The sequence below is a fragment of the Balaenoptera physalus genome, assembly GCF_965194825.1.
Source record: "Balaenoptera physalus genome assembly, chromosome: X".
NCBI lineage: Eukaryota > Metazoa > Chordata > Mammalia > Artiodactyla > Balaenopteridae > Balaenoptera > Balaenoptera physalus.
This window is the reverse complement of record NC_138903.1, coordinates 34,508,418-34,535,550: the sequence shown is the minus strand read 5'-3', so window position 1 is coordinate 34,535,550 and position 27,133 is coordinate 34,508,418. Positions and strand designations below refer to the sequence as shown.

Genomic DNA, 27,133 nt, shown 5'->3' with positions numbered 1-27,133 from the left:
GCATTATGGAAATACCCAGTTAGATGTTGGATTTTATGAAGTCACGACACAGAATTGCTCTGACCGTGGCAAAGGTCTGAATACATAAAGTTCATGCTCATCTTGAGTTCAAGTTATAAATTTTGGAATTGATTAATTTTGCCACTTTTATTATTAGTGAATAAATCTACCTCATTTTGTCTACTTTAGAGATGTCTCCAGGCTTCACCATCGCCACTCTCTCTCACCTCCCCTAAAAATGTCTCTGAAGACATACTCAGTCACATCAAATCTGAAGACAATTTATATTTCCAATATAGAAAGTAGTGATGATCGTACACTTTTTGTTTTCTGTTTTTAAGAAGGGCAACATAGGGCTTCCCTGGTGGCGCAGCGGTTGGGAGTCTGCCTGCCAATGCAGGGGACACGGGTTCGAGCCCTGGTCTGGGAGGATCCCACATGCCACAGAGCAACTGGGCCCGTGAGCCACAACTACTGAGCCTGCGCGTCTGGAGCCTGTGCTCCGCAACAAGAGAGGTCACAGCAGTGAGAGGCCCGCGCACCGTGATGAAGAGTGGCCCCCGCTTGCCGCAGCTAGAGAAAGCCCTCGCACAGAAACGAAGACCCAACACAGCCAAAAATAAATATACATAAATAAAAATTAAAAAAAAAAAAAAAGAAGGGCAACATAGAGAGACGGGTGTGAGTTTTAAAAAATGTACCATATGCACTAAGCTACACTAGACTAATAACTTCAATTTTCTAGAATTAGAGAGCCTGTTTTTTTTAATAATAATGAATATGGATTGCTTATTCCCCTTTCTAAGAATAATGCTAAATATATTCTTAAACCTGTTTTCAAAATTCAAGAAGAAATTCAGAATATGGAACAATTAGCTAGAATAAGCCTGAAGATGATTCTAGCTTTCCTACTAGTAAGATTCAGTATCTATCCTTTTAAGGATTTTATCAATACATGAATTCAAGTGAAAAAATGAGCTGAGGGGCTAGAATATGATTCCAGAGGAAGATTGGGTCAGGTACGTTCATACACAAATAATCACACTCTGCTCCACCTCCCTTGGTCTATGTCCTCTTGTTCATCACGATAAGCATAGGATCACGCCAAAGGCCACAGTGCAAAGAACACTGGACTAGGGGTCACACCCTGGATTTAAGTCTGGATACACTCACAGCTTCTATATGATCTTGGGCAAGTCATTTCTGCTTTCTGGGCTGCGGATTTGGAATCTTCAAAATGAGGAACCAGGTCTGAGGTCCCTTTCAGCTTTAACTCCCTTCATATCTAAGTTTGGTGGCTAAAGTCTCTGGAATCCCAGGTGACAGAAGGTCAGGTAGATTGAACTCCTGGCCACAATCCTTCATTCCTTCCTGCATCCTCGCTCTTGCCATGGCTTCAATGTGAGTAGAGTACATTCCCCTGCCTCTTGATTTTGGGCTTGGCCATATGACTTCCTACCCAAGTAGGGGCTCAAAAATATGCGTTGCTTCTTATTCCCTCTTAGTTAATAGCTTAGAACATTTTATAAAATAAATGTTTACAACAGAGCTAATAGCTAGGTCATAATTAGGGTGACTCTACATCCCAATTTTGCCAGGTCAATCCTGGTTTACATCTGTTGTTCTGGTGTAATGATTTAGCTCTCTTCACTCCCAAAAGTGGGACGATTTAGAGTATCGTTTACATAGTCACCACAGAAAAACCTCAGTTCACCTTGAAAACTTACCCGGTTAATCCACAAGTTGGCTACAATAAGAGGGCCACGCCCTTACCCCAGCGTCCATCCCCACAATGCCTTCTTTGGATCATGGGGATTCCCACTATCCCCTCTTCTTACTCTTCAAGTGGTCTACATTCCAAGTGGCCCCCTTTTCCCTCAAACCTTGAGAAAACCTAAAGTCACTCACAATTAGAAAAAGTTTGGGAACTCCCAATCTCAACTGCAGCTTCAAGTAAGCATGTGCCATTTCCCCTACGGTATAAAGCCTATGAATCATTGCACAATTTGTTTGTTGACACGACAGTGTGGTATACTTTCTATCATCCAATCAAAAAAGCCCTGGCCCATGGACATAGACAGGTACATGCTTTTTCAGACACCTGGCAAGACCCTAGGTGTTCATAACACTGACACCTCTCCTCTCAGGTCCCAATACCCTCCGGTGAGAAATGGCAGGGAAGCAGACTCCAGGTCCCAAGCCTGCTACTGGTAGGAAATAACAACCAGACCGCCCCAAGAGGCCTCATTTTGGAGAACTGGTACCTTCAGAGCTTACTCTTGCCCATGCTGGCACGGAGCATGAGTACGCCCTCTACCGGAGTCCCAGGATTGTCCGTCATCTTCTGCCAGAGGCGTTGCTCTTCCCCCTGAGAGTCCATCCAACCCACGGTCTGCCCATGGCTCACACCTAAAGAAGGGAAAGGGGAGCATTACACTTTACAAATGGAATGTTTTGATCTTCTGGAAGACACCGATCAACCTCTGAGGGGGACCTGCTGACCAGAGAGCCCTTCAGTGGCTTGTTCTCACCGCATCTAGTGAGTGGGGTTAGCATGGACTTCATCCTTTGTAGCCTGCATTCCTCTCCTCTGCCTAGATGATGGGGAACAAATCAGGATGGCCCTAGGGGCTCATTTCTTCCTCACTTTGGTAGTTTAAGTAGAAAGCTGGCTCATCTAGACTGAGTTAACTCAACAGAAGAACAGGCTGAACTGGGAGTTTTTGTTTTACTGGCAGAGATAGTCTTGGCTCTCCCTAATCTATACACGTGCTCTGCTGCTGTAATTCCCCCCACCCCCAATTCGCCCTGTTACAGTTGTGTCTTGTGGAATCAGTGGTGTGTTTCCATGACCTGTTTGAACAACATGAGACATTATTTTTTAGGGAAAAAATGGATTTCCTTTCGATTGAAGCAGTGTAATGGCTGCAAGCATGGAAAGAACTGAGAAGAGGCTGAAGTCAAGTTGGTCTTGGAAGTCCTTCTCTCCCCGGTCAGAAGCATGTGCTGTCTTGGTGATCCTCTCCCGAGCAAATCCTGAAGTAAGGCCCAAGAAAGTTCCCAGACTATTTGAAATTCACTTAGACTAAAGTGTAAATGGTATTTTATGAAAGGACTGAATATAAGCATTATACACCCCAAACTTCTAGCTGAAGGATACAAAGTTACATAGTAGTAATTTTAACAATGAACCAATCCTTGGCTAAAGTAATGGAGCATCTCTGGAAATTTCGAGAGTCGGCTAAGAGGAAACTACATATACACTTAGGACACATCAAACCTGCAGGAACCACTCCCCTGCCCCACGCCAAGTCACAGACTATCTCAGGGTTACCAAGTCCCTCACCGCTTCCAGAATTCAAACGAACTCCTCCCAGAAAGATGTTGCTGGAAAAGGCCTCCTTGTCCCAGACGGTAAGTTCTAGGCAAACATTCTTTAAATCCTGGGGATGCAGGCCAGTGAACATGAAGGTATGATTCCACTGAGGGTTAACACTCTTTTTTATTACCAGAGTTTTGTGCTTGGTGGCTTTGCTATCATCAGGGAGCAGGTAGCTGCAGGAGAAAACACAATCAAGCCATCAGTGAGACAGTAAAGCAGAAAAAGGCACCCTTGCGTAGTCATGTCAATTTCCCATAATTCCTCGTGTCTGTGTGTGTGTGTGTGTGTGTGTGTGTTTATCTGTGTGTGTCTATTTGATTTTCTTTCCCAGCATCATATATGCTTAAATCTGGGTTTATTTAGTGGAATGGTTTATTATTTCTTTTAAGTGGGGCAATAGTAAAATGCCCACACTCTCCTTTCTTTTTAAAAAAATATTTATTTATTTATTTATTTGGTTGCACTGGGTCTTAGTTGTGGCACGTGGGCTCCTTAGTTGCGGCAGGCGGGCTCCTTAGTTGCGGCATGCGTGTGGGATCTAGTTCCCTGACCAGGGATGGAACCCGGGACCCCTGCATTGGGAGCACAGTCTTATCCACTGTGCCACCAGGCACAAGTCCCCCGTCCTCTCCTTTCTAATCCTGTATTGGTCCTTCCCTCCTCCTGAAATGAAAATACCTCCTGTGGGAGACACTATGTAATAATGTTCTGCCTCCTATCACCTTTGGCCCACCTCTGAGGTGACATGAAGCCACGATGAGCACTTCCTGCCATGTGGACAGCTTCCTACTTCAAGCGTCTGTGTCTCTTTGCTTCTCCAATTAAGGACTTTGGTGCTCTGTGAGCTGATTCAGCTTCTGTGCAGGAAACCCTGGGATTACTGGGAATTTAATGTCCCCAGGAGCAACCCTCAACCAATGAGTTTTAGAAATTGGTGGCTGAGTCTCCCAGCTTCCCTGTCCCTTGAAGGGACGATCCTAAGGTACATTCCACAGACTTCCTTGATGCTTCCTTAGTGGAACTGAGCCCAGTTGCTCACAGTGGTAACCTGCCTAGTAACATATTTTTATCAACTTCCCTCCCTTCCCTGTCTCACTTTCTCTACTTTGTTTTTGATCATAGTACCTGATGAGTCAGGGAGCAGACTTTAGGGAAGGAGACTTATGGGTATGAAATTAGTACATCAAACATGAAAAATACCACAAATGACCTCACAATAAAGAAGATACATTATGACACTTGAGATTTCATATCATGTACCAAACAGAGACTGCTTACCTCCCAGTATTCATTCTCTCGCTATTTTTCTCAAAAAAACCCCCCAAAATCCTCATTTTTTTAAAGTTAGGCACAAGATTGTCCAGAATAAAGACTACATTCCCCAGCCTCCCTTGTAACTCATATAGCCATGTGACTAAGTTCTGGCCAATGGGATACCTTACCTTTAGTCTTTGTTTATATACAAGAGAAAAAACTTTTGTCTTGTTTAAGCCACTGTTATGTTGGCTCACGGACAGACCTAATACTTACTGATATATTTTATAATATTAAATTTTACACAAAGGTCTATTCTTGCTCTCTCATGCTCTTTTTCAAAAAATCTGAGGTCCCTTGAAAATCAGCTCAATGTTTAAGTGTAACCAGGGAGAGAATTTACTAGAAAGTTACTGGCCTTTAAAAAGGAAAAAAAAAAAAAAATATATATATATATATATATATATATAAAACAAAGATACTGTCCTTTATTATCTCTGCTTCATAAATGTTCAACATGATAAAGTAAAAACTATTCCAGAAGATGTTAAGTCATCCGTGCAAGGCCACAATGAGTTCATGGGCGAGAAGCCATACCCTTATCCCACCAGTGAGCAGGAAGAGGCCAGAACTAGATGGTAGGGCTGGGGAGGCAAATTTCAATGGCAGGATCCACAGAGAGCATTTCTTCTGTGCTTAAACCTCCTGGGAGAAAGAGTCACGGACAGATGGACCAGGATTCAGGCACACACACTCACCAGTGGGGAAGCCCCAGACATCTGCTTCTCCTTATTATCGCCCTTACCAAAGTTAGACTGTGTGAGCATAAAGGTTTGACTCATTTCCTTGTAGGGAAAATTACACTTTTCCAAGAAGGACTGAGGAGAGGAATGATACTGTCATCTGACTCAAAGAATTAACCTCACGGCTGGCATCACGGGACTTTGTTTTACCTTATGCATCTTGTGGCGCTCTGTGAGACCAGGGACCATGTCTTATTTTTGGAACTGCAGGACTTAGTGCTTGGCACGTGTGCATGTACGTGTTTGTTGCAATGAATGAAAAATATCCCGCTGGTTCTAGTTCTTCTAATTATAGGAGAAAAAAATCTCAAATAGAAATCAGGAGGGATTTGTTGTTTGGGTTGCCTTGAATGGGTAAGAATGTCCATTAAAAGGGCTGCATTCCCTCAAGAAACTGCCCCGGACTCCACGAAGTGGGCACAAATGCCCAAGAGGCAGTCTTGGAGTTTCCTCAAGGCACTCTCCAGTGGGTATCTCTAGGGACGATGCTCTAACATCTCCACTTTTTACAAGTTCCCCCAAGAGAGCAAAATACCAAGGATCCAATATTTTTGTTGACGTTGCATATAGTCAGTACCAAATGATAACAAAGCGTAAGTATATTACATGTAGAAAATCATACTTTCTCCTGCTGTGAGAAATGAATCTCACAGGAAAATTTGCCAGTCTTGAGGGCGAGAGTCACGGGACATCCTGAAATATGCTAGAAGCAGGCTGAGAGCTAGAATAAGCAGATCTCTCTTGCACTGTTTTCAATGTAAGCGCCAGCATTGAAGGGGAGTTCTTTCCTAGCACACATTTAGAAGAAGAACAACACAGAAGCCTCACAGCCACCCCTGTCTCATGGATCACAGACCTTTTCATCTCCCATTAAGTATCATCGAAAATGAGCTCAAACAAAATTACCCCTTCACAAAGCTATCAGAAGTGCCTCCTGATTTCACCGCTGTCAAATTCTTTGCCTCTTTGATGAACACTTCTAGGATTCCTCCAGAGATGACAGGAGAGTCCTTCTTCTTTCCTCGTTTAAAGGTCTTCTTTCCTGCATCAGCCATCAGAGAAAAAGAGAGAGAGAGAGCCAGAGAGAGAGAGAATGAGGGAAGGAGGGAGGAAGAGAGAGAATGAAAGAGAAAAAGAGAATGAGAATGGGGGGGAGGGGAAGAGAAAGAGAAAAGAAGGGAAGAGAGATAGATCATGGGTTCCATTTCAAAATTTACAAATAAAATCCACAAAGATTTATTTCATTTGCAGAGTGAATGAGATCTTTACATTATTGTATACTTTTCCATGTAATCACTTAAATGTTTTTTACCCCACTGCATTCCTTCTGGATATATCTTTCATTTTCGTTGAAAAAAATGAGCAAATAAATTTTAAAAAATTAAATACTCCCCTATAACATATAAAGGGATAAAATAGAAAAGACCCTGAGAGCTGCCTGGGTCACATCCCTGCTCTCTGTGAGGAACAGCTACAATGAAAGCCACACACATGTGCCAAGACCCCCAAAGAGAAAATTCCTAACTCCCGTCTTGGATATTTTAGTCTCGTACATTGTCAACTCCATGCTGGGCCAGCTCTAAAGGCTATAGCTCAGACACAATTACATTTGGGGGTGAGAGGAAACTCTTCCCACATCACATTTTTATTCTGATGACATACGCTCAACATGAGTAACGACCGCCTCCACCACCACCTTTATTTAACACTGTTCTAAGTGCTTTGTATGAATGAACCTATTTAATTCTTGCAATATCCCTAAGAAGTGAGGCAACTGAGGCTGAGAGATAGTCATTTAGTTGCACAGGGTCACAACGACAAGGGTGATAGGAAAAGAAAGATAAAGGAAGCTGCCTGTAGGAGTTGAAGAAAGAAGAAGGGCAAAAGGGATTTAAAAGTTGACTCCATCTGGATTTTTCCTTTGTATTCTGTGTTCCAGGTTAATTTCTTTCTCAAGATGCCCTGAGCAGCTGTGAATGTCATAAATCCAGACAGCAGCTTTCTACACCTCCCCTCTCAGCAGGCCATCCCCCATCTCCCCCTACCCCCCACTCTACCCGGCAGAGGGGGAAGATTCTATATGTCCTGGACTTCCAGGAAACAAATCTCAACATTAAGGTTGGTCTCTAAGTATGAACTCTGTCCTTTCCTTGTAAGAATCTGACATCCTTCCCCATACACAGTATATACTTTTCAACTCTCCTTAAACGACAGTGACACCTAACCCTTTCCATTTCATCTGTGTAATGTAAAAGTAACAGAGCCCACCAACCCCTGATCCCTATTTCCACACTTCTAGAAATGGAATGTCCCCGATCAAAGTCATTGATTTGTTTTCTCTACCTTGAAGCTGTCCTAGTGGAAGTGTCAGGTTCTCCTCCGGGGGTATGTAACGTAAAATGACTGTCAGCTCTCCTTTGTACTGAAGGCCAATATCAGCAGCAAATTCCACCTGGCCAAGAGGAGACAGGTGAAAAGAAAAAGTGAGAATGCTTGGTTTGTAATTTTGTAGCCCATATTTGAATGTACAATATTTACTTGGTAACGTAAATGTGACAATTTATTCCCATTCAACTATGTTGGCACTTATTGGTTCAAGAGATGCCTCAGGCATGAGAAAAGAGAGGCTGGAAAACTCTATGAAGGTATCTGAGTATAACATCTAACGCTAAAGTAAAAGGAATTTGAGAGGAGACATATAACACACATTCGGTAAATCAATGGACACTGAGTGCCTGTGATGCATTGAGAACTGGACCCATCATTGAACATACCCAAATAATTTGGGGTATGAGGCAGGAATAAAGATGTCACTGAAAACAGCCCCAGAAGATACTTCTGTCTGTCCTTGATGTCTCAAGGCCTTCCTAAGTATCCAAGAAGGGGCAAGTAGGCAGTAATGTCTGATTCATATTGGGCTGCCAGCCACCAACTATGAAAAGCTATACTGGTAATTCACATCATTAAAACTCAATGCGGAAAAACTGGTTCACTCCAACATTGCTGGTGGGACTGTAAAATGGTTCAGCCACTCTGGAAATCAGTTTGGCATTTTCTCAAAAGACTAAACATACAACTACCATACACCCTAGCAATTTGCACTCTTGGGCATTTATCCCAGAGAAGTAAAAGACTGTGCACACTGAAAAAAAATCTGTACATACGTATTTGTATCATCTTTATTTGTAACAGTACAAAACTGGAAACAACCTAGATGTCCTTCAATAGATAACTGGTTAAATAAACTGTGGTACAGCCATACCACGGAGTACTACTCAGCAAGAAAAAGGAATGACTATTGATACACACAACAACTTGGGTGAATCTCTAGAGAATCATGCTGAGTGAAAAAAAGTCAGCTTAATAGGATACATACTATACGATTCCATTTATATGACATTCTTGAAATGACAAAATAATAGATATGGAGAACAGAGTCATGGTTGTTAGGGGTTAGGAATGGGGGTGGCAGGGGGGAGGTGGGTGTGGTTATAAAAGAGCAGGAAGGATCCTTGTGGGGATGGACCTATTCTGTATCTTGGCTGTAGTGGTGAATATACAAAGCTACACATGTGACAAAACTGCACAGAAATAAATACACAAACACACAAACGAAAACTGAGGAAATCTGTATAAATGAGTGGATTGTATCAATGTCACCACCTTGGTTGTGGCATTGCACTATAGCTTTGTAAGATGTGACCATTGGGGGAAACTGGGTAAAGGGTATATAGGATCTCTTTGTATTATTTCTCACGATAGCATGGGGATCTACCGTCTTCTCAAAATCAAATTTAAAATTTAAAAATGCAGTGTGAGCACATATCCACAGCCTCTGTTCTGTAGGTCTCCCGTTTGCCATTGAGTCAACGGAACTTTGATTTTTCATAAATAGGGTAAGAAAAGTAGTGTACTTTCCTCAGACTTTTCCTGCAGGAACTTGACTGCTGAGCAATGAGTCCAGGGCTGAGAACTGCTCTCTTCTGAGAGGGGGCAGACTGAAAGAATTCAGAAACCCCCAAACCCAAAAGAAAGCCCAAGGCTGTTCAAGCCTCAGCGAAAAAGACTGATACCATTACAAAAGGAATCCTTGCTTTACTTTCTTTCCTCTTGGTGGTGGTAAAACTTATTAGTAAAGGTGGGGAAGTCATTTGAAGTATTTTATTCAGCTATCTTGCCAGGGGCACAAATGAGATTAGATGGTTAAAGAGACTATCCATCTAATATTTAATTATTTTAAATTGAGTGCCTTGTAAGAGGACTTTTCTAATTGTTTTGATGGTTTCAGTAAATTTTAGTTTACGTGAAAGTCACAGATGGAAAATTATAATGGATATTATGACAGATAAAAGAGATCAACTGCTTTTTTGGTACTATGGCTAATGAGATGTGAGGTATTTGTCCTCTCTGGATCTGAGTGGGCTCTGTGATTGCTCTGACTAGTAGAATGTGGCAGAAGTGATCATGTGCCAGTTTCTGGGCCCTGGCCTTAAAAGGAACAGCTTCTACTTCTTCTCTTGGAATGAATATTCTTGGGATTCTCCCTCTGGGAACCCATGACGTGAGGTCCAAGCCACATGGAGAAGCCACACGTCGGTGCTCTAGTTGGCAGGCCTAGCTGAGTTCCTACCTAGCTGGCAGCCAACATCAAGTATGAGACAGCCAACTGGAACAACCAGCCCAGTCAAGCCCTCAGATGACTTTAGCCTCAGTCTACCATCTATAGCCTCAACCGTATGAGAGACCTTAAATAAGAACCACCTAGCTGAGCCCAGTCACCCCACGGAATCAAGAACAATAGTAATAAATTGTTGTTTTAAGCCACTAAGATTTAAGGTAGTTTTCTATACAACAACAGTTAACCAGTGCAAGCTCTGTTTGCTTTCAGCTGAGATCTTTGGGTAGGAAAATATATTGGCAGGAAAAATTATATGTGCAGGTGTCACATACTAATGTGTAGTATATCTGTAGAGATCAAAACATGCACTATTGGGATTTATTAATGTTGCATTACTTTCTAGCTGAAATTCAAATATACTGGTGACTTGGTATAAACACAGTCCTTAAATCTTGTGGGAGTGGAAAATAATAAAGGTCAAGTCTTACAGCATTATAATCACACACAACAGAAATCCAAAGGAGGGAGTCATCTTACAGTCTGCACAGAGCTAATATCTTGGGGGTATTTTTGGTACACTTGCAAGGAAGTTCCAAGGCAACATCCTGTCCTGGCATTCTACCATTTTACATTATTCAACCAACTCCTACTCAGAAAAAGGTTGCAGAATTCAACTCAATTCAATTTATTCAATTCTACCAACACATATGGAATGGCTTCTTCTAGTAATGATTTTAAGGCATTTTGCTAAGGGCTACGGGGACACGGAGAGAGACCCGGCTTTCAATGAATTTTCATTCTATCCAGGAGATATATATATTCAATAGACGCTCTATTCATCTGCCCGAATGCTCTCCATTCCCGGTGAAGAACAGGATCCTCTACAAAGACCGTGCGTGCCTGCTCCCATCAGCTGAAGTTCATGCTCATCAAGTCAGCTGCATTAGTCCCCGAAGCTCTTTATGCCAGGCATATTTGTGGCTGTAATTATATAACTGAATGTCACAAATTGAAGAGTCCGAAAAGACAGCTGCTACTAGAAAAATTAGGTTGACCGACTTATCAGAACTAAAGATTTGAAAATAAATTTGCTATTGGATTATATTTGGGCTCCAAGCTGTAAAAGATTAGGAAAAAGATCATGAATATTTAGAAAGGTTTTGCACTTGGTTGACTTCTGAAAGTACTCTTAAGTTTTTGTTTCCACTTTAGAGAAACTCAAACTAGAAACTGTTGATTAGGATACGTTAGGGTCAGAATTTCTGCCAGGAGGATATGGCAGAATTTCAATCACTGAAACCATACTCAAACAAAACAAAGTGCCCCTATATTAGAAGACCTGAAAATGAATGCACATGTATTTGTTTTAAGTTAAAATACATGATTAAGAAATGCACTGGGGGACTGGGTAAGTGTTTGACTTCTGTGACTTAGTCCATGAACTGACCTACTATTATTGGTCCTGGTTGCTGGGAGAAGAGGGCTTCTACCACACAGCAAGCTCAATGGCAGACAAATGATGACAGTTGCTCCCAGTACAAGTACAAAGAAACTACTGCGGGAAGAGAGTAATCCAGAATGGGGTGAAGAGGGGGCCCGTGTCTGGTCCTTAAAGGATGGGAGAGATGACGACATATGAAGGGGGGTGGGGGGAGATGATTAGCCTGGGTTAAGAAAGCAGGATGAGCAGAATACAGTGGGGTTTGTGTAGAATGTGTTCTAAGGACGGGTAGGGAGTCAGATGTGATCAGAGGTGTGTGTGCAGAGAAGCAGCAGCAAGGAAGACGCAAACAAGCTGTCTACTCTGGGGTCCTGAGGAGACCTGAAGACACGGATTCCTGTTATCGTGTTTTATGAGGGTGGGTAGTAGGGTAGTGGGACCACAAAGTGAAGAGAGGTTTCCCAAGGTTGTGATATCAGGCAAAGTTTCATGGAGAGTAACTTTTGCTCAGTCCCACAGGGGAGCTCTGAGGATAAGACAGGTCACACCTCAGAGCTGTCCTCAGAGGCAAGGGAGTGAGAGAATTTACACTCCTTCACCCCTCAGTTATTGATCAAGGGCTCTGCCCTCAAGCCCCAGAAGCCTTAAATACCTAGGCTATTCTGGCTTTCCATGCCCACATTCCAAGCCCACTCCAGCAGCCTGAGGGCGCCTCTCCTACAAAGATTGGTAGGTGTTGGCTGGCAGAAGGGACAGCCATGGGGAGCCATGTACGCATGAAAATGGGGATATAGGTAAACCACTGACATCGCCCTCTGCTCCAGAAGGCTTTTTGAAGAGAGAGAGATCCACTTTCCACCAGAGTAGGAAGCAGAGTTTCCACTCAGACACTTACAGGTCTAAGGTAGGGTCATATATCATGGACACAAGTCTGCCCAAACTGCCACATAAAGAGAGAGCCCTTTAGCTAGGCAATCATTTCACGGGACCTTATATTACACTGACTCTGCCTGAAGGTGGGATGGCGAAGATTTCCTTGGAAATCCACTTAGGCTTGCTGTTGACTTTCAAAGGTCCTTTTTATAATCGCACCTTCTGGGAACACATGAAAGGCAATTTATACTGACAAACTCTTCTTGTCTAACTACCTAACGTGCCTTCCGGTAAGAAAACGAGTTATAGCTAATAAACAGTCCCACGTCATGCAGTAAAATGGGAGTTATACTGTGAAACTACTTTATAGTAAGTACATCTGGCATCTTGAATTCTTTCTCCGTCTGCATCGGCCTCCATATGGGTTGTAAGATCTAGCAAAAACAAAGGAAGGTGTCCAGGGACTTTTCACCAACACAGAGTCGATAAGCAATAAGGCACTGTGTCTTTCCAGTCTTCCCACTGCCAAAGGATGTCAGTATTTCTGAATGTTTAAGGACTATTAATTCCGATCCTCTATTATTATTAAGGAAATTGGTCCCTGTAGCTCACACTTCAGCTCCTCAGCTGGATAATCTATAAGAAGCATCAAGTCTCCAAGGCTGCTCATGCTATAGCTGCAGCTGATGAAGTGACTACTGCATTGAAATGACTGAGAGGCAGACGGAGAACGAAATGACACTTCTCGGAGTCGGCTGGTAATCAACCACAGGGAGCCCAGCTCAGCCCAAGGATGAGCCACTCACGAAGCAGGAAGCAGGAGGCGGTGTACAGAGCATTTTTTGGTATCCTGCCTCCCTGGTTTTGGAAGGCATGGTATCTAAGCAAGTCTGAATAATCTGCAGCCTTTCCTCTGTATGTGTCAGAGGGAGCTTGGTGGAAAAAGATGACATGGGTTAGAGACACCAATTTAAGTTGCGTTCCCCAGAAGCCGACCCTGAGGTGAGCATTCTTACGCAAGTGACTTATTAAGAAAGTGCTCCCAGGACAGGCCAGTGAAGGGGTTGGGGAAATAGGTTGGGGAAGAGGAGGAAGCCAGGCAAAGGCACAGCCAGATCCAGCAGGAGAGCTCTGGAGTATAAGTAACGCCTCAGAGCTTTTCCCACTCTCAGTAATGGAACTGAGCTTTCAAACTCCCCCATCTATCAGTTATTGGCTAAGGGTTGCCTTGTGGCAGGCGGTACATAAGCTCCCAGGAATTTCTGGCTCTCTGCCTACGTGGGAAAAATTTACAATAGCCTGAGGACAGACTTCTAAAGAGAGCCTCTGGCAGAGGACCAAAGGAGTTCCACTGACATTAAACACCATCAGGATGTTTCCACCTTGAGCAGCCTCAGAGAGATGCTTCTCCCTTATGAGAGAAAGTCAAACCACTCAGTGTCAACGTGAAGGTGATTACCATGGAAAGTTGTTGACCCCTAAGCACAGAGGATGCTTGGGAGAGGCCTGGGAGAGCTCTGATATCATCTCAGTGCAAATTCTCCAACCATTTCCAAGAAACTGACTGGAAGCCCTCCAAGCTGGTTTCCAAAGAGCCCAGCTCTTTGGAAAGAGCCCAGCCCCCATATAACATGTGCTTTCATGTTATATTTCTGACAGACAAATTAACTTCATGGACATGCATCTGCATGTTACTTGTCCTTCATCAGTGTCACGCATCATATGATATGTTGGACATGTTCTATGATTCTTTGATACCCATTACACAAAAGGAAGCACGTGATAGGAGACTGTTAAGTCAGATTCACTGTTACCCTTTATGTTGAGGCTTTTCATTCAATTCCAAGAAACTCAGTACTGTAACGACCAAATATTTCTCATATTTAATGTCTGAGCAACGTTATGCTATCATGGACTTGTTAACACTGTACTTCCTATCTCTACCACATTTATGTTAGTCATGGGAATGAGGTTATTTTCTGTTTGAGGATTTCTATTTCATTGGCCATTTTACCCATAGCCCAATTAAACCTCCTAAAGATTTTCCACGAGTTATTTACACCAAGTTTGAGGTCAACCCTTATAAAATCCACTAGAATATTGTATTTAACTTCTGAGTCGCAGTCTCCTTATATAAAAGACGCTAACCCGACACTGATGGTTGTAACCATGAGATGTGAACGATGCTGTTACTGATGATGGTCAACGTTTGTTTTTTGCTGTCTAGCATCCACTCACCATTTTTTTTTTTTTTTTTTTTAGTACTACTGTACCAGGATTTCTTTTGGGGCAATACCACCTTCAAGACCAGAGTTATGTTCTGATTGTCTTAAGCCACTCAATGTATCTCACCTCCCTAGCCAGAATGATTGGCTCAGGATGGGCAAATAATGTAATGAGGATTAGGAACCAGGGCCAGGGCACTGGTTGGGCTATTGGAGGAGGAGGAACTCTCTCCTCTCCTGGACAGTGTGAGGCAAGGATGAGAGGTTTGCAGCTCTTGTGATGTCCAAGAGAAGGAGACCTGGAGCTAGTGAGGGAGGCCCACACTGCATGAAGTCTGCAAGTGAAGCCAACACAGAGAAGAGAGACCAAGAGACGCCAGGGCCTTGCTAAGATCTGAGTATCTGGATCAAGCCATGCTTGCTAATCACTGGCCCATAATTTCCTTTTATTTTTTTGAGTAGTATGAGCTGGGGTTTCTGTTCATTGCAATATAAGGACTCCAATGTAACATAAATACTACCTAGCATTTCGTGAGACGTTTACAGCGTGCCTGACACAATACTGCAAGCATCACATAGCAGGCTTCTTCAAGCCTCACTGCATCCCTAAAACTGATGTCCAATTCTTTTATCACCAGTGAGAATACCAAGGCCTGGGAAGTTAAGTAACTTGCCCAAGGTTACACAGAGACGTGAAGCCAGGAATGAACCCAGGAGGTCTGATCTGCATCCACTATCTTTACCATCATGTTCTTTTTGCCCTTCTCTCTATAAAGAACAATCGTTGGTTACGTAAATGTGACCTTTTTTCCACCTCACTTTTGACTTCAAAAATTACTGTAAACGTAGAGATACCAATTGCATAGAGTGAATCTCAGGTACTGTTGGTTTAGTTTAGAACATACTATAGTAGCATTTAATTTCTAGAACCAGCTTTGAGATTTCTTTTTCTGACTATAACTCAAGACCTGGGTTCTGAATCTCAAAAGTAGGAATGTAGGAAACCAGATACTTTAGCTACTGGTCACTTCCTCATGTGAGCCAAGGCCAGAGCACTCCTGCGCATGTCTGAATTGTGGAGAATGAAGAAGAGAGAGAATGTTCTGAGACTGATCGTGCGCTATGGAGCTGTTTTCGTCTATGTGAAAATGAACGCTTTCTCTTTCTAATAGGATCATATAATGTATTCTTTTGTTTATCCATGGCAACCTTCGAATGATGACTACATTCTTAGTAGGTCAAATTAATAAGATATATGATTATGTGGCTTGCATTTTACAGACAGTCTGTATCGAAGAAGAAGGATTTCCAAAAGAATGGATTTACATTTATTATATCATTCCAAAATGAGCTGCACTAACCTTTTCAGATTATCACTTGACAACTGGAAGTCTTCAGATTCTTCAGGCCTGTGACGGCAATTTTGCTCATTACTTGTATAACTGTTTGACTCACATCTGGAAGCATTTCCTACCTTGGGCTGAAGCACAAACCACTCATCACTTGGATTTTCAAAGTTCCATGAGTCAAAAGGAATCTCCACCTCCCCAAGGAAGCTGTTCCGTCCAAATCGATCGTAATGCCAGACTGAGAGCTGCAGAGTTCTCGTTTCCAGCTGGCTGTGGCTGATGGTATACTGCAAGATCAGATTTACAACATCACACTTCATAAGGAGGGCTCTGCCCACTTCTAGGACAGGTTGAAATTTACTACCACCAGCTTTCAGATCAAATACATTAGTAATATGAACAAAACAAACCCAAGAGAAAAAATCTTCATTTTTCTTTGTTTCTGCTACAACTGAGGTTCTATCCCATAAAATCATTTTGTGTGAGACTTAGCACTGAACCATATATCAACAGACTATTTGGGGGGGGGGAGTCGATAAACTTCAGATATTGCGTAAAAAGTGTCAGGTGATGAAGCTTGTCCCCTTTTCAGTTTTACCTGCTTTTCATTTGCCTAATTATTTTGTCAACAACTACTTTGTAAGCACAATGTTTAATATATCAATTCTCTAATTTCTCTGTCTTATTTTATTTATAACAAGAAGCCCCAAATCCAGGATAGTACTGACAGTGAGAAACTTGCAAATGCCAAACTTCATAAAGGTCAGCCTAAGTGCAGAGGTCAATCGATATATACGTAGGTTGAGCAGAAAGGAAATAGTGCTGGCATGGTTTTGCCTTTTCCAGCAGAACATTATCCAGGGCCACAAGCCCATACACCCTCAAAACCTCCTGATTATCCTAAGCAAATGACCACCTGGGACACGCTTCAGACTGACTGACTCCTGATCTTGGATTTGCGTCTACACCCATCCTTGCTGTTCCTGGCATGATTAACCTTGGCTCCCTGCTTCCTGGATCTGCCATGTCACTCTGTTTCTCTCTTCTGCTTGGGCTCATCTTTGCTATCTTGTCATGGCTGCTGGATTCACCCTCTGCCTCTATTCATTCATCTTCACTTTGATCTGTTTTGATATTGGTTCCTGCTTTCACATATGACCCCGCTGACACATGCCCCCAACTCACCAACTGCCTCCTATGGTGGATTCTGACTCCATCATTCTGGGCACAAGTAACATCTACATCCCCATCTCCCTGGATCTTTCTTACCAGGCTAGATTGGTCCAGGGTGAGAGAAGAGGTTACATGGAAGCCTATAGGGAAAAGTAATTTCTCTAGAATTGGGGTCTGGGTTATATCTTATCTAGGCCACTGTCTCTGAGAGTTCTGGAATCCAGCCCTGCATCTCCACTGTTCATTAACCACATGTTTAAATTTAGCCAAATTCCAAAACCCTTACAAGAAACAGCACATCTTCACGCTGTGTTAGCAGAACAATGAGTGGGTACAGACTTGCTAAGTTACTGTCAAAACTGTGACAAACTTCTTTTAGGGGAAACTAGAAAAAACACAGTTTTCCCAAGAGTGAAACGTACTTTTTGACAAGATGTATCAGGTCAGATGTAATTTTCCTGGATCGTCTCTACTTAAGGTGCAATTTCAGGACCAACAGAGAAAAACACAGAGTAAGAGTGGTTTACATTTTTTCTTTTCCAGAAACAGAAAGCCAAGGGTATCACACTAATTGATTCAAATTCTACTTTTCTAAAATACATATAAGCCTTGACATGCAAATCCTCTGTAGTTTCAATGAGGTTGTAAACTGTATCACTAAAGTTACCATGAGAGAATATTTATTTACCTTTAGTGTTTCATTGAATTCTGGATTGGTGCCTGTTCTGATTTTGGTCTTGCGCTTATTATTTCTAGACTTGTCAGGAAGAAGGTATGACTTGACATAACTGTAGATGGTAAAAAAAAAAAAAAAAAAAAAAAAAAAAAAAGGAAAATAATTCTTGGGAAACATCTACTTTCCAAGAAATGCTCGGGGACATCAGTGAATAAAAGAGGCAAAGGGAATAGGCTAGTGAGTATAAGAGACAGAACCAAAGGGAATGTTGTCTACATAACAGGACACCTTGAAATATAACTCTGGACCTTCAATAAGAGAGAAGCAGTAAAGTCTAGTGGTAAAGGGTGTGGGCTCTGGAGTCAAGCCAGCTGAGTTTGAATCACTCCAGGCCTCACTGGTTTTGGTGAACTCAAGAGCTTACTTATGGCATTGTGAAGATAAAATTAGCTGAGACATACAAGAAGCTGACATATTATACTACTCAATAAATGTAATCTATTATTATGATCAATGGTCTCACAAAATATGGGGTTATTTTCCTCTCCACTCAGATGTCAGGACTTCTGATGAGCGGAGTCAATGGCCATGGATGGATGAAGAAAAATGGTGAAAAGAGGAAATGAAAAATAACAACCTGAAATCACAATAGCAATTCTACCCAATACTTTGCCTTGAGCTGTCCCAGGAGCCTCTTGGAGCGAAGCATCATGGCAGACTCAGAAATGTACAAGATTGAAACGTAAAAGATGCTACCAGAGTCCTGAAGCACATCTTTCAGGATGGGCTTTAGATGATCCCTTTCCATGCTAGTCTAAATGATGATATTGGTCCTGAAGCTCTCTGATATTTAGCTGAGGAGGTAAGTGGACCAATCTGTACACAGAATCCATCTGTTTGTCTAATTTGGAAACAGCTTTGTTGAGTTGTTTACTGAACCTAGGTCACCTTTTAGGTAGAAAAAAGGTAAACAGCAGGTCTGAGACTGCTCTCCTTAGAAATGCCTGCTTATAAGTTCGGCTCTTGGCTGGCATGTGGGAACCTGGATTTCAGGAGGATTCTCATCATTCCCAGAACAGATATAAGTGGCTCACTGTGACTAAAATATTTGTGGAAATAATATGGCTTCTGCTGAACCCCTGCTTTCCTTCTGGGAGACTGGGAATTTGTTATACGCCCAGTTGAGTCTCTCAATGAGCTGCCCTGGTAGACAGCACTTCACATGTGTTGTCACAATTCGTTGCTGGAGGACTTAAGCACCTTAAGCGCATCCCATGTGACTCCACTGGGAAAGGATACTTGGAAGCTTAAGCCTGGATTCTTTAGAACTTTGCCACATATGCCTTTTCCCTTTGCTGATTATGACTACGTGTGGAGACCTGTGAGTCCTCCTAGTGAATCATCAAACCTGGCAGTGGTCCTGGGAAGGCATGACATATCTTTGTATCTAACTTCTTTCCAATGTGCTATCGCCATCCCTGCCCTCCTGGGCTCATCCCTGAAATCCTGAGAGCTGCATAATTGCCCTCTCAAGTTGTTCAATTGGGTGAACAGCTTGGTAATTTTCTCTGGAGGGTTTCCCAGAACAAAAATTAACAGGATGCTCTTATACATTCTGGGGTGTGCCAATGTGTTAGCCTTCTATCTCAAAGAGCTGCCTCTGTGTGAACTATAAATCTGTCAGTCCTGAATCACGTTGAGTAATAGCTTTTTAAAAATCTGGGCGTTCCCTGGTAGTCTAGTGGTTAGGACTTGGTGCTTTCACTGCCGTGGCCCGGGTTCAATCCCAGGTCGGGGAACTGAGATCCCACAAGCTGTGCAGTGCAGCCATAAAATAGAATAGAATAGAATACAATAGAATAAAATAAAATAGAATAGAATAGAATACAATACAATAAAATAAAACAGAATAAAATAAAATAGAATAGAATAAAATAAAATAAAACAGAATAAAATAGAATAGAAATAAAATAAAATAAAATAAAATAAAAAAGTAAAAATCAGGTAACCACAAACACAACCATTATACATGCACATCAAAGAATATTTAGAAGTTTGGCACAGGAAGAAAGTGACGATCAACCTTCTGAATCTAGAGGAATGCTAAGACGCTTCTGAAAAAGAAACACACATGCTGACAAACACACATACTCACATATGCAGTGACCAAATAGTCTAAGGAATACGGTATATGCTTACGCATCTGTCCTCTGTTTCTTTTCATCTCCTATGGCCAGATTTCTGCAATTCTTGACAAAAATGTAGAGCCCGCCAGTTTTGTAGCAGTAGCTGATGTGGAGAAGGATTTCCCCACTGACCTTCACGTTGCCATAGTCTCCTGTTTCACTGTAAACACTCATCATGCTGTTCAGGCTGGTCTGGAATGAACAAGATGAAAAGAGGCATCTAGTGTTATGCTAGTGATCTCTTCACAGAAGTTACCTCCCTTCATTCAATTACAATTCCCATTGTCTATAACGAGCAGGGAAGTTTAGGGTGAAAGGAAGAAAGCAAAAATCGCTTGTTTTTCTGGTATTGTATAGAATCCAAGCCTGAGAAAGGACAAGAACTAGGACCATTAGTAAGGAAGTCAGGAAACCTGCTGGCAGGAGAAGCATTGTCTTTTTGGGTTAGTGAATACCCTGTGTTTATTCACTGCTTCTAATGAATACAGGGTCATTGAGGCATTTCCCATCATATCTCTTTTCCTCATCCCTGTAGCATTCTCCTTTCTCACTGGTAGACTCAAGGTCAATCTACTTCAAGGTCTAGAATGCATTGATCAGGACAAAGAAAAACTCATTTCATATTTCTGTGCTAGCATAAGCCACAAGCTTCTCTCTCTGACATCTACCTAGAGTATCCCATCAGTCTCTGGGAAGCCGGAACTCTAACAGAGCAGGACCCTATGGGGCCTTCCCAGGACAGACCCGCCCCCATATCCTCTGCTATAGCTCTTCTCTGAAGCACCCAGATAATAGTATCAGATGCACACTTCCTGAGTTGTTTTACAGATGCTAAAACTCCCACCAAATTGGAAGAAATTAACTACTTGATGACCACGAACACGTAGCCCCCAGACCTTCTGGAGCCTAAAGACTGAACACCATCAACCAGTCAGAAAACTGTGCACAAGCTGATCACATACCCTGCAACCCCCGTCCCTCACCTGGCCTTTAAAAATGCTTTGCTGAAACCCCTTGGGGAGTTCGGGGGTTTATAGAGCACCAACCACCTGTCCCCTCCTTCTATTGGTGCTTTTACAATCTACACTGTACTATCCTTCACCACAATCTGGTGTCAGTAGATTGCCTTTACTGTGCCCAGGCGAGCAGACCCAAGTTTGGTTCAGTAACAAAACTGCATCTTTAACAAGGGCATGCCAGGAGAACGTCATATGCCCATAGCTGCCGGGCTCCCCCTGAGCAGCTGTACAGCCACGTGGGTAGTAATAAGACCATGGCTCTGTACACATCTATAAAATAGCAACCCACAAAACAGAACACTAAAGAAGAAAATAACACACCAACCAATAAATAAAATTAAACTGTAAAAAGAAACTCTATCCAAATGTACCAGAATGAATGAAGTTTCTGATGACACACTAATAACAAGAGACATATTTTAAATTAAATGTAACAAAATTATCCTGTAGTACCAGCAGCACAAACTCTGTGTCTTAGCAACACGACTGTCACAAAAGGCCACCTGGAAGGCTTTCAGGAGTGACCCAGGAGTGTCAAAAGCCTGTCTGTGAACCACTCGGAACGACTATAGTGAGTGCAAAGAGAGGTTAGACTTCCTACTTTTTATACTTTTTTGTTTATACATAAAACAAAAGTCATTACCTTCCTCCAACTGCTCAGAGTAGAGACTGCTCAAAAAACAGGAAGTGGGTGATGTGGCTAGTATCTATTCCAAGCTTAAGTCAAGGGCAAGAGCAAACCAAGGGTTCCATAATTACGTGGAAATTAAAACTTAAAGAAAGCCAGTGAGTGACCTAATTCATCTTTTTTATTCATAAAACAAAACATCAAAATTTTCATGATAGCAAGTGTCTTTGAGCAGTGCTTTGCAAACTTCAATTGCATATAGGTTGGGACTTCCTTGGTGGTCCAGTGGGTAAGACTCCACGCTCCCAATGCAGGGGGCCCGGGTTCGATCCCTTGTCGGGGAACTAGATCCCGCACGCATGCCGCAACTAAGAGTCCGTGTGCTGCAGCTAAAGATCCCACTTGCCGCAACTAAGACCTGGTGCAGCCAAAATGAATAAATATATATATTTTTAATTGCATATAGGTCACCTGGGGATCTCATTAAAATGACGATTCTGATCTATTCAGTCCCAGGGGGGTCTGAGATTCTGCTTTTCTAACATACTCCTAGGTCCACAGTTCCCAAACTGTGTGTCTCGGCATCCCAAAGCGGCAGAGCCAACTCACAGAGGCAAAGCAGGATATTTTAAAATTTCAAGGGAAACACAGCGACAACTACCAGACACCAGGCAAACTACGAACAGTGGTTCACAGTATTAACATTAAATTCCACCTTATTCTTTTCAATGAAGTCCTATCTACGTGAAGCTGAGTTTTGGGCAGTTGCTATGACAAAAAGCAAGTATTGCACAAAAATCAACGGGGAACAGGAAATGAAAATGATGTTGCCCAATCAGATTCCAAGATCTGACAAGTCATGTAGTGCCCATCAGGCACGCACATCCCATCAGGGGCTATTCAAGACTGGAATAAAAATATTATTTTTCTTTCAAGTTATGTATATTATTTTTTCAAATGGCTACTAAGTTGTTAGGATCCCAGTGCTTATTAAATTTGTTTTTCAAGCTAACTACGTAATAAATGGGCTAGTCAGGTATTACTTTTGGCCTAGGAGTGCTATGAAATTATCACTGAGACACTAGGGGCTCTGTGAGCTGACAGCGTTTTCCAGTCTCTCCCAGGTGATGCAACACTGCTGGTCCATGGACCATGCATTGAGCTTCAAGGGCTTCAAGAATAAGCCTCAACCCCCTCATGTTACATATGAGTAAAGTCTGGCTCACAGAAATTGTTGGCAGTGCCAAGACACTGTGACATAAAATTCATATTTTATGGCAAGACAAGAAAAATTTAAACATAAAAAATCTTCTCTACCCTTCGGCCTCCTCTCTCCCCACACTGTGCATTGTGTATCTGTATCATGCATCGACCAGACCTCCCCCATTGGTGGAAATAACTGCTCAACCACAGAAAGCAACATTCTCCTAGCATCAATAAGAAACTCAGTAAAAGATAACATTCCTTCTTGCTCTTGTAAGGGGCCATGATGACACTTAGATCTGAATTGTATAAACTGTCAGTAATACATCATTTAATGTACAGCCCTCTGTCTCCAAAAACTTATATAACTGTGCCTTGAGTTCTAATGGGCGGAACAGTTCTTGGAGCTTTTGGAGATGCTGTTTCTGGGTTATAATCCCCAATTTGGCTCCAGTAAAATTTCCCATTTCTTTCTTAGACCGACTGATTAATTTTTTTGTTGACAACATCAAGCCAAGATTTCCAGATTTTTGGTCTGAGGACCTCCCCACCATACCTCACTGCCTCCTTGTATCACTGACTTGTATCTACACCACACTCCTCTGTAGCCACTTCTTCAAAGAGGGTCCTCTGTAAGCATGAGACCCATATATAGAAAAGACAGTTTAAGAACCCACAAGTGCTGAAGCTTGGGAGAAACTGAAGAAGTTACAGAAATTTTACTACTAACCAAACTTTACGCTCTTAACCAAGCCAATGCTGTGAGTTAAACAGAGATGTTTATTCTAAAGGTGCCTTGTTCGTGGTAAATCATTTTAGACCATGTACCTTTTCACTGCTCCTCAGATTTTAATGTTTAACAAATGTTCTTTCTTTGGAATACCTGGATTCTGATCATGTTATTTGCCTTTTAAAAGAGAACCTCTGGTTAACTGTATACAAGTCAGAAAGAGAGAAATGCTGGAAAAATTGCCTACCTAATTAGATTCCCTGTACCATGAATTTTGTGAAGTATGGCTGGAAAAAAGGAAAAGCTTGAACACTCACAGTGTCTGAGTCAGCGTCAGGCACACTTAGGTAGGTCCACTTCCTGTCAGAGCCTGCTTGAGAATTCTTTAAGGAAGTCGCCCAAAGGTCAAAAGAAAAAAGGGTATTAGAGCAACAGACAGAAATCAGAGAGGCAAAGACAAGACTTGTAGGCATACAGGTGGGTATAAGGACACGGGGGCTCCTAAAGCCCTCTCAAAGAAGGGTTCAAACACCAAAGTAAGAAGGGATTTTATTCCGTAGGCAGTGGGAAGCTATGGACTTGATGTGGGAGTAGGAGAGAAACCTACTTGGGTACATGTTTTAGGAAAGTGACTGGCGGTAGAGTGGAGGATGGCTGGGCACTTGAGAGAATGGTGGCAGGGAAATTTAACAGCTGAGAACTGAGATAATTCATAGGCTTCCGCTGATGAGAGCCTGAACTAGGGAGTGATGAGATTTTAAAACCTGGGTGAGGAGAGGTTTTTAAAGTAGGAGAGGGAAGGAATCAGGAGCCTTAGGAAAAGTCACCACAAAATCCGAGTGAAAACTACTCTGCGGACAAAGGGCAAGCAGGAGACTAAAATGACTTCTAAATCACTATCACGCGCTTCTGAAGAACATTATTCTCTCCTTTGGAAATGCACAGAAAATCAACGGAGGAAAAATCTTCCGGTGCATGCTAGAGAATTGCTTACGGTTGACAGGCCGCTTGCTAGACTGTGGGTGTTGGCAGAAAACCGAGAGGACGCTAAGTCATCAATGCTTTCTTCCGTCTCTTCCAAGTAGTCCTAAGGAAGGATGGGAAAAAAAAAAATCAGTGGTTTGGTTTATTTCTTTCCTAGCAAGTCTTCTCACTTAAAAAACCACTTTCTTTCTTAAATACTTGAAAAATCAGATACAAATATCTAGAAATCACCCCATTCCTAGGTTTTTCTCTTTTGCCTTCCATTCTGATGGTACCTGAATTGTACCATCAGAGGATTGGGGTCTCCGTCCTAGTGATGCTTGCTTTATGGAAAGAATATGAAATTTGGAATCACACAGACCTGGGCGTTCAATTGCTACCTCCCTGCTCACTAAAGTGATTCACTTTGAGCAATGTACCTAAAGTTATTTTTTTAATTTAAAAAATTGGGGCACATCTGTGTGTGTGTATATGCTCACACACACCTGTGTGTGTATATATACCGTCAAAATGGGGAAATGTATCTTGAAAATCTCTCCAACAGAATAAACTATTTTAGATGCTAGATTCTTGTCCAAAATCCCAGATTCTACTTTTCTTCCCCCACTGTTTTTTTCCTGGTTATTTAAGTAATACATTTTTATAGAAAAAAGTTTAAGCAATGTAGATAAATTTCAAGTAATATAAAAAACTTATATCTCCACTAACATATCAATGATCAAACTTCAAAAATTTTTGATGGTATGAATAGGATACACACACACACACACACACACACACACACACACACACACACACACACACAAATGGATTGTATCATGCATACTCTTTTTTTTTTTTTTATCATGGACACCTTCCTTTTTTGCTTCTCCTCTCTTCCCTGGCACTCCTCTCACCCTCACATGTGAAACTAATATTTTGCATCCTGTTGGAATTACATTCTCTTTTTTAAAATAGTTTTCAGTATCTACTGACATAGTTGTTTATTTTCTCCTTCAATATACTGAAATATTAATTATGTAATAGATATTCTTATATATGTTACTTCTTCCATTCATACCTAGAATAAAACTTACTTATCCTTACTGCAATATTTTTGATTCACTGCTAGGTTTTACTTAATATTATATATATATTCATAAATTATTGTAGTTTTCATTTTTAAACTATTTTTAAAATCAAGTTTGAGTATTTAGGTTATATATCAATACAATGGCTTCATAATATGAATTTGAAGATTTTCAGAGTTTTCTAAGATCAGTAATAGTTTAATAACATTGGAATTAGCTGTTCCTTAAAAGCTGAATACCAAGTAAGCTTTGAAACCATTTGATCTCATTGCCCACCCCCCAACCCTGCCCTTTTGTGGTGGATTTTAAAATACTTTGCAGTTTTTTAATACTATAGTAAATAACACTGAGTTTTAGAACTAAGTTTCCTGTTTTGTGTTGGAAAAATTATATTAATGTCATTTAACATTTGTGTTCTCTCTTTCTTCCAAGGAGTTCAAATTGGATTATAGCTATTATAGAAATTGGAATATCAGAACATTAGAACCTTAACAATAATTTAATTCAACCTTCTCATTTTATAAATGAGTTCACCTTAAACATTAATTTTCACATAAGTTGGTCTCAATGGAGAAGGTAGTTTATGGGGGTAACTGGAGATGTAGAAATGTTCATATAAAATATATAGTCAGTTAAGTCTAGTAACATTTGATTTAGGAAATGCTGTGGTTTCTTATTTCTCGGGGTTTAGATTTAGTGATGTGCTTTTAACCAGGAATTGAAATCCCCAACAGGTGTTTTCTTAGAGATAATCTTCACTCATTAACCTGATCACCTGTTACCATTTTTCTTTTCAATGTATTTGAACTAAAAACAAAAAACAAAAACAGGTCACCCCTTTCTCCCGCCCCCCTCCCCCCGCCTCTAGCAATCACCAGTATATTCTCTGTATCTAAGAGCTTGCTTTTTATTTATTTATTTATTTGATGCTCCATATAAGTGAGGTCACATGGTATTCGTCTTTCTGACTTATTTCACTTAGCATAACGCCCTAGAGGTTCATCCATGTTGTTGCGAATGGCAGGATTTTATTCTTTTTTGTGGCTGAATAGTATTCCACTGTATACATATACCACAACTTCTTTACTCATTCATCTATTTACTGATGGACACTTAGGTTGTTTCCATGTTTTGGCTATTGTAAATAATACTGCAATGAACATGGGGTTGCAGATATCTTTACAAGTTAAGTGTTTTCATTTTCTTCAGATAAATACTCAGAGGTAGAATTTCTGGAGCATATGGTAGTTCAAAATTTTTTACATTTTTTGAGGAACCTCCATACTGATTTCCATAGTGGCTGCACCAATTTACATTCCCACCAACAGTGCACAAGGGTTCCCTTTTCTCCATATCCACACTAACGCTTGTTATCACCAATCTTTTTTTTTTAATTTAATTTAATTTATTTTTTTTATACAGCAGGTTAATAGTTATCTATTTTACACATATTAGTGTATATATGTCAATCCCCATCTCCCAAGTCATCCCACCACCACCCACCCCCACCCACCTGTTA

At 41.5% G+C, this 27,133-nt stretch overlaps 1 protein-coding gene across 18 annotated transcripts in view; it reads right to left on the bottom strand.

The window, feature by feature from the left end:
• Positions 1–27,133, bottom strand: part of SYTL5 (synaptotagmin like 5) — a 292,517-nt gene that overhangs the window by 82,772 nt on the left and 182,612 nt on the right. For 9 of the 18 annotated variants that reach the window (XM_082446446.1, XM_082446445.1, XM_082446458.1 and 6 more), the window contains exons 10-18: positions 24,555–24,647; positions 23,878–23,943; positions 19,994–20,172; positions 17,807–17,906; positions 16,071–16,232; positions 7,783–7,891; positions 6,346–6,481; positions 3,347–3,555; positions 2,265–2,409 (exon numbers count right to left, since the gene is read on the bottom strand). In XM_082446446.1, the coding sequence (XP_082302572.1) occupies positions 2,267–2,409; positions 3,347–3,555; positions 6,346–6,481; positions 7,783–7,891; positions 16,071–16,232; positions 17,807–17,906; positions 19,994–20,172; positions 23,878–23,943; positions 24,555–24,647 (1,197 nt within the window). In that variant the 3' untranslated portion in view covers positions 2,265–2,266. The other 9 variants (XM_082446453.1, XM_082446442.1, XM_082446455.1 and 6 more) reach the window with 3 other exon arrangements.